Here is a 7511-nt window from a genome sequence, read left to right on the forward strand (position 1 = left end):
CGCTCTCTCTCTCTCTCTCTCTCTCTCTCTCTCTCTCTCTCTCTCTCTCTCTCTCTCTCTCTCTTTTCTTTCTTTCTTTTACTCTATTTCTGTAATAAAGTGCTGCATCTCCAGTAATCACACTTCCTATCTTCATAATTTGATGCAGAAGCTATCAACTAGAACGACAATGCAATATTCTAATATACGCAAACTAACCTTTCTCTTTTTCTCTTTTTCTTTTCCTTTTGCTTTGTTTTTCTTCATGCCAAGCAAAGAATTTCCTTCTCCATTTAAAATCCCTCCTTCCCCTCTGAAAATGTGTACGTGGTCGTCGCTGCAAACAACTAAGTAATTGGCTTCTGTTCATTTAAGCACACAAAGTTCCCATGGCTAGCGTCAAGGTGTTTGGATCCCCAACTTCTGCAGAGGTTGCACGAGTGTTGACATGCCTATTCGAGAAGGATGTTGAATTTCAGCTCATCCGTGTTGAGAACTTCAAGGGTCGTGAGAGGAAGCCAGAGTACCTCAAGCTGCAGGTATTGTTAACATCAAATTTAGATTAATATATTTCTATAACAGTCTTTCAATAGATAATAATGGAAGAGTATTAATTATTTTTATAATTTTATTGCAGGCCTCGGGCCAAGCTCTTACCTTTGAAGATGGCTCAGTCACCCTCGTTGGTAATAATGCTATTATCCACTATTTGCATATTCAGGATTGAGATACTTTGCAATATTCAAGTAGAGAAATCATAATAGAGTTATTGATTCTGCTAGAGAATTTCCCTAAAACTAGTACAAGGATTGATGTGTCTGCGGATATCCCTATTAATACAAACTGCATTTTTATGTGCCTACAGATTCAAGGGCAATATGCCGACATTTAGCCGAGAAGTATGCTGATCAAGGTAACAAGAATTTAATAGGCTCAGGCACTCTTGAGAGGGCTTCAATCGAGCAGTGGCTTCAGACTGAAGCTGAAAGTTTCGAACCACCTAGCTCTTCATTGGTGTTCCACCTAGCTTTTGCACCATACATAGGTATTAAAGTTCTTTTCACTGTGCTGCGACTTCAAACTTACAATAAAAAGAAGGAGGGGGGGGGGGGGGGGGGGGGGGGCGGGTGGGGGGGGGCTGTTAATAGAAGACCACCGTTAAAATAGGTTGCCAATATGAAAATGCACCATTAAAGTTCAATTAACACAGCAATTAACTACCATGGCATTCAAATGTTGAATATTCTTCTGGCATAGAAGAAATTGAAGATTGAGCTTACTGAGATGGGCAAGAAGATTGGGTTAACTGAAGATGAAAACAAAATGTTGGTATATAAATACTTAAGATTTCAATTGAAATTTTACTAGAAACTAGGTCAAGGTGGTTGATTGCTACCGGAAACCCTTCAAAGGTGGTTTCTGTATTAATTAAACTTGAAAGGTGGTTTTCATATTATCACCCTATTTAAAGGTGGTTTCTATGGGGGGGAAAATCCCTAATAAAAATTGAGGGTTATAATTCTATATTTTAACAACAGGGCTCGAGCCAGATGAGACAGTGGTTAAAGAAAGCTTGCGAAAACTAGAGAGAGTGCTTAACATCTATGAGCAGAGGTTGGAGGAAACTAGCTACCTTGCAGGAGACAACTTCACGCTTGCTGATCTATCTCACTTGCCAAATGCTCATCGAATCATGACGAAGCTACCACAGCATGCTAAGCTGTTCATGGGGAGGAAGCGGGTGAGCAAGTGGTGGGAGAAAATATCAGGCCGGAAATCTTGGAAGAAGGTGGTTGAGATGCAGAAGGAGTCACCTGTAGAAGCCTAAGGATGATGATGAGGAATAAGGAAACTTGGTTTAGTTGCTCAGTTTGATTTCAGTATTTTGTTTCAGTTTGATGTTGGAAGTAATGCTGGTTATACAGTTAGAACAATGATAACTATACTATGGGTTTCTACGCTACTTCCACTTTACAAGAGAGAAAAGTGTGGACACCTTGATGAGTATCAATTTTGAAAAAAATTAAAAAGGTTGTACCCCACACTTTTCCATCTTGAAGTGGTGCAAGTTGAGTAGTATAGTTATCACTACTCAGTTATTATGCATTATCCATTATGTCAATTTGCTTTGTTTTGTGGTTGGCCATATGCTTTTTGTATGGAACCATTTAGTTTGTGTGATGGGGATCTTACTAAAATAATATTGCCTTTATAGAGGAGTTCTAATGGCATTCTCTCACGCTGGGAAATCTTAAAGGATTCTGTGTTCATCACCCAATCCCTTGTCTCCACTGAGCTTGTTGCATGGGGTTTTTCTAGAATGAGACCCTAAATTCTATCATATTTTTACACTAGACGTCTAAATCTTTGTATTCTTAATTTACACTCCAAATCTTTTAAATTGTTTTAAATTCTACCTCCAAGTTAAATTCTGTTGACATAAGTTATCGTGTTTTTAAATACTAAAGTATTATTAAGAAATCACCTTAATACCCTTCACTATGGAGTAATGCAGTGGTTTAAGTAACCATGTCCTCTCCCATGTGAGTAATAGAGTGGAAAACGTAGAGATTTGCAATCAAAACACAGCAAGCCTAAGCTATTGGCCTGCATCCATCATGCAAAGCCCCTCTCATACCTTTGTTTCTTTTCACGATGAAAATATTCCAACCTCTTATTTCTTCAAAATAGTTTAAAAAAAATATCCAAGATGATAGAACATACAATATCCTCTAGGTACTAGAAATCTCAACCTTTAAGAATAAACTTCATGCCAGAGTCAATGCTATAAATATAAAGAAGAAGGATACCTTTCCTTGATGACATACGTATGAAGGCAGTAACTTTCTTAACCTGTCTGGGTGAAGATTGTATTTCTTCCAAACAAGAATAACGAGAACCTGTGTAAAGATGCATAACATTTGCAATGCACTAAGGTATTACTGAAAATTTTGAAATTACCATACACAAGAAAAGTTTATCCCTCAAATCATCAGAACATTTGGAGATAATTATTCCCTACAGGATCCAATTGTTCCTTCACCTCCTTGGCTAATTATCCATTCTATTAAAGCATAAATAGTTGATCGAAGTCCAAACTATATTCAGCTTTCCAAAATAATGCTACTGCTCTGCTGGAAGTCCATTTTGTAACCATGCTGAAAAACCTCCCGCAACGTCAGTGACTCCAGTAAAACCCTGCAAAAAAAGATGAATTTGATAAGCATAAACTCATTGAAGGGATGCTTGTATCTTTGAATCTTTTTACTTTTTTTTCATCATCAAGTATTCTTTAACGTGTATCTCTGAACTGGGCAATATGAGAACTACTTACAGTAGATGAAAGATCAGTTGCAGCCATCAGTGACCTTTTCCCACTTTGACATCCCTACAAAGAACTACAACCTTATCTTACCATCCTTGTGATAGCATTAAAATAAAGATATAAGCTGTGCCACTCACAATAATTATTTCATCATCCTTGTCAAATGCTGATGACACTTCCGCCAAAAAGTTAGGGTTCTTGGTCATCCCTGTATGTATAAATGATATGTATTCATTTTAGTAAACATGATGGCGCAGACTAAGTTTTGGAAAACACATCAAATGAAATATTTATGTAAGAACGGAACTTTTATACTGCAAACGATAATGATCCATAAATAAATTGAGCATACAAAGCACATTCTGAGTGCTAAGTAGCATCAATACTTCAACGAAGGAGACATACCGCATGTTAGGCACATATCTGCTACTTGAATAATTTGATACTTAATACTTAATAGACGTGTAGAATACTTTTTTTGACATATATTAAAAGATATCCAAAATATTCTAGACGTATCAAAGAAATATCATATTGTGATTTACAAGAGTTTAGTCCCACATTGGTGGGAGAGTAAGACTTCAAGTGGTTTATATAGTAAAACCAAAGAATCAAATGTAGCATCGACTAGTCGATTGTGGCAGTGGTATGAGCCAAACAACGTGCTACACTCAGTGGGTCCCACGGCTTATAGCTGCCAACGGGCTCACAGGCCCGGAGTGTGACAAATGGTATCACAGCATTTAGCCAGTCGGAAGTATGGAGCTAAGTATTATGCGGGGCTAACTGCTGCATTGTGTGAACATGGTTGGAGCCACTTCCAAAGCCCGTAGGAGCCACCTCTATGGTCCACATTGCCTGGCACATCGCGTATTTAAGATGGGGGTGATTGTGATGCCCATGAGTTTAGTCTCACATTTGTGGGAGTGTAAGACTTTGAGTGGTTTATATAGTAAAACCAAAGACTCAATTGTAGCATCGACTTGTCTATTTTGGCAATGGTTTGAGCCAAACAATGCGCTACACTAGGTGGGTCCCATGGCTTACATCGCGTCAACGGGCTCACGGGCCCGAGGCCCAAGGCGTGACACATATATAGGGTGGTATTAGTTCAAAGATATAACTAGAAGGCAAATTTTTTTTCCATAATCTTAATCTAAGACTGAAATGAAACTGCTAAACAATCTAAATCTAGAAGCTCTAGGGACTTCATAATCTAGATCCTCAAAGATAAGATAACAATATTTCTCACTTCTTTATCTATTCTCTCTTTTCTTAATCTTTTTCTCTTTTGCTTATTAGGACTCTCTTGATATTTTCAAAGATCCTTTATTCTATTAGAGGTCACTAGTGTCTTCTCAATGTTGAAGATGGTGAATGAATGTGGGCCTTCTCTTGAAATGAAGAGAAATGGGCTATTTATGGGGAAAAGGTGCCAGTTGATGTTATTTGAAATGGATGGTCATGATTCAGTGAGCCGTTGAAGTTTTGAATGGAGGATGTCACTAAAAGGAGGTTACAATATGAAGATAGAGACTGTGAGCAAAACTTGAGATTATCTTTGGATGGTTCATGTTGGCATATAACATACTAAGGGTTGAGCTTTTAGTTGTGATTGTGATCTCTGCTTGTCTATGACTCTATGCTTTCAACAATGATGATGATGACCATTCTGCGAAAGCACAGGTGCTGGCATGAAACTTGTATGTGATAGTGAGAGTGGAAATGAGACTGATTACCGCAAGCATTTACATGACAATTCTGGGGCATTTTTGATATAGGGTATGGAACTTGTAGATGGACAAGTTAAACAGAGGTAACGGTGTCTCGCATGCTTTAAGTTTGATTGGGCCAAACCAGGAAAATTAAAGTGTGTGCACCATTGGCTCAATTACTTATCCATTGGGACTCCAGTAAAAAAAAGGCAAACAAACTCTAATTGGGTCAACATTAGATGATATAACTAAAAATGGATTAATAAGATGCTATATGGATCTAAAATTGGCTTTATGCGCTGGAAACTGTACGTTACAAAGTTTTTGATAAAATTTATTAGGAATCAATCATTATTAATAAAGTTCAACAGAAACTAACTGAAAGAAAAAAAATTAAAAATAAAATAAAGTTCTGGTTGTTTGGATAATGCAGTGTAAGAGTAGCAGAAACAAATTTTATGTGGCATCTGAACCTAAAACTTAGCTGCAAATGGTTCCAATTTGTTGCAATAGAATGTCTGACTTTGAACTAAGGAAGGTTGTTTTCTAGATAGTTTTTGATGGTTTGAGGTAACACGAAGATACCATAGATTCTTCACATCCTAAGTCCAGTTCATCTTGGAGCAAGAATTAACACCTAAACTATTCTTATCCATTGCTAAATAGGGTCCTAAGTCTCCAACTATTTTAAACAGCAACAAAACCTAGAAATCCTATACTTAATAACATCGTCAGTGAAAATACCATGCTTTATTCCTCAAAAAGCTCATCACATAGTCCCACTACATTTTTCAGAAACTTTTCCTGCCCAAGATGTATATTGTAAGATATCTAATAGTAGCCTCAACAAAAGTATCAAGAATCACAATCAAACCATGATCTGTTTTACTCTTTATACTTATCTGGCCACAGAACGAGAAATATGTTAACATCGCAAAAAGCTCATCACATAGTCCTACTACAATTTTGAGAAAGCTTTCCTGCCCAAGATGTATAGTTTAAGATATCTAATAGTAGCCTCAACAAAAGTATCGAGAATCACAAGCAAACCAATCTCTTTTACTCTTTATATTTATCTAGCCACAGGAAGAGAAATATATTAACATTGCAACAAGGAAATGAATACATACTAGGATTAAAATTTCAAACCATATACAAGTTCAAATTCGGGTATACTTCACAAAATCACCAAGAAGGTTGCCGATTGTGAGATAACCCCCGAAAAGTTTGGAAATGTCACTTAACGCCCTAAACCTTTGCACTGAATCTATTTTCAAATTTGGGTTAAGTGACATTCCAAACCTTTTGGGGGTAATTTCAAAGGGACAAACATCTTAGAGGTTATATGAAAATCTTGTGCGGGTTAAGTGACATTTCCAAACTTTTGGGATTGTCTAAAAAGGGGCCAAACTTCCCGAGGATTTTGTAAATTTACCCCTCAAAAAAATTTTGACGCAAATTGAACAAACTATCAATCTCATTTGTACACAAAGACACAGAAAAAAGCTAAGAAAGCAAAATCTAAAGACAACAGTTGCAATCATACCTGACCCAACTTTAAACATGTAAGGGATATTTGTAGCCCCCACGGGATGACCCGCATTGAACTCATCCACAGTCCTACAGCATCATCTCGAAAAGCTAAATTTTCAAACTAAAAAAAAAATCATAAGATTGAAATCTATAATTTTCTTCAAACTTCTACCTAACATCAAGATATCTATGCCCAGCTTGCAGCAACTCGTGAGCAACTCGAACAGGCACCGATCTCAACACGGATTCTTCTGGGCTGGCATCAGTCGCCATCAACCTGATTCTATCAGATCAAAAATGCCCAAAACAAACCATCAATTATCAAGTTTCTTCATGCCTTCAGTTAATGTGAAGAAAAAGAAAGATACCCATTACCTCAAAATCCTAGTACATCTGCTTTCCGTCCCCAGAGACCATTTGAGCTGCTTTGAAAAGGAAAAAGAAGCTGGAATTGATGACAGAGACCTGCAAACAAAGTGTTCGATAAAATTCCCAGATGAAAGAGAGGAGAATGACAAAGTGATAAGATTGTGTTTGTAACCTCTTGAGCGCGAGAGGAGAGAGGAGAGCAGGCAGAGAGAATCGAGCGAAGCAGGCCATTCTTTTTTCTTCTACAATTTTTTTTTTCCTTGATTTCTTTTGATTGAAGAAGAAATGAGCTTCGGCTGTTTTGTCTTGGAGGCAAGAATGCGAAGCAGATACCTCGGGCGTTTCTCTCTCTCCCTCTTTTACTTATTTATATTTATATATTATATATTATATATTATATATTATATATATATATATTATATTTTTATATATATATATATATATATACTAGATTTTATGCACGGGCAATACACGTAGTTAAATACTGTAATTAGGTATTTTTAGTTTATTTTTTTACTAAATTACTCGGTTACACTTTGATAATTTTTACTCACTTTAATTTCAATATTTTTGGTTTATTTTCTTACTAA

The 7511-nt window shown here is 36.7% G+C and overlaps 2 protein-coding genes across 4 annotated transcripts; one reads left to right on the plus strand and one right to left on the minus strand.

The window, feature by feature from the left end:
- On the plus strand, window positions 277-2218 carry LOC109821359 (glutathione S-transferase F10-like). Its single transcript, XM_020387553.1, has 4 exons — window positions 277-518; window positions 617-665; window positions 845-1024; window positions 1518-2218. Exons 1-4 carry the CDS (start codon window positions 369-371, stop codon window positions 1805-1807), a joined length of 669 nt encoding a protein of 222 aa, XP_020243142.1. The 5' UTR covers window positions 277-368; the 3' UTR covers window positions 1808-2218.
- On the minus strand, window positions 2774-7260 carry LOC109821368 (rhodanese-like domain-containing protein 15, chloroplastic). 3 transcript variants are annotated; one of them, XM_020387566.1, is made up of 7 exons: window positions 7094-7260; window positions 6928-7017; window positions 6725-6829; window positions 6566-6639; window positions 3442-3512; window positions 3314-3367; window positions 2774-3177 (listed from the first exon to the last, which is right to left on the minus strand). In XM_020387566.1, exons 1-7 carry the CDS (start codon window positions 7150-7152, stop codon window positions 3103-3105), a joined length of 528 nt encoding a protein of 175 aa, XP_020243155.1. In that variant the 5' UTR covers window positions 7153-7260; the 3' UTR covers window positions 2774-3102. The 3 variants fall into 3 exon arrangements, with proteins under 3 accessions (XP_020243155.1, XP_020243161.1, XP_020243150.1); XM_020387572.1 differs by having other exon boundaries at window positions 3314-3377; window positions 6725-6835; XM_020387561.1 differs by having other exon boundaries at window positions 2881-3177; window positions 6725-6835.

This window comes from Asparagus officinalis, chromosome 1 (assembly GCF_001876935.1).
Source record: "Asparagus officinalis chromosome 1, Aspof.V1, whole genome shotgun sequence".
In the NCBI taxonomy this organism is placed as follows: domain Eukaryota; kingdom Viridiplantae; phylum Streptophyta; class Magnoliopsida; order Asparagales; family Asparagaceae; genus Asparagus; species Asparagus officinalis.

Coding starts and splice junctions, on each gene's coding strand:
- LOC109821368 (XM_020387561.1), bottom strand. CDS start 7,152: ATGGCCTGCTTCGCTCGATTCTCTCTGCCTGCTCTCCTCTCTCCTCTC. Junction 7,018..7,093: donor TCTCCTCTCGCGCTCAAGAG/GTTACAAACACA, acceptor CTTTGTTTGCAG/GTCTCTGTCATCAATTCCAG. Junction 3,368..3,441: donor AGGATGATGAAATAATTATT/GTGAGTGGCACA, acceptor AGTTCTTTGTAG/GGATGTCAAAGTGGGAAAAG.
- LOC109821359 (XM_020387553.1), top strand. CDS start 369: ATGGCTAGCGTCAAGGTGTTTGGATCCCCAACTTCTGCAGAGGTTGCA. Junction 519..616: donor CAGAGTACCTCAAGCTGCAG/GTATTGTTAACA, acceptor ATTTTATTGCAG/GCCTCGGGCCAAGCTCTTAC. Junction 666..844: donor TGGCTCAGTCACCCTCGTTG/GTAATAATGCTA, acceptor ATGTGCCTACAG/ATTCAAGGGCAATATGCCGA.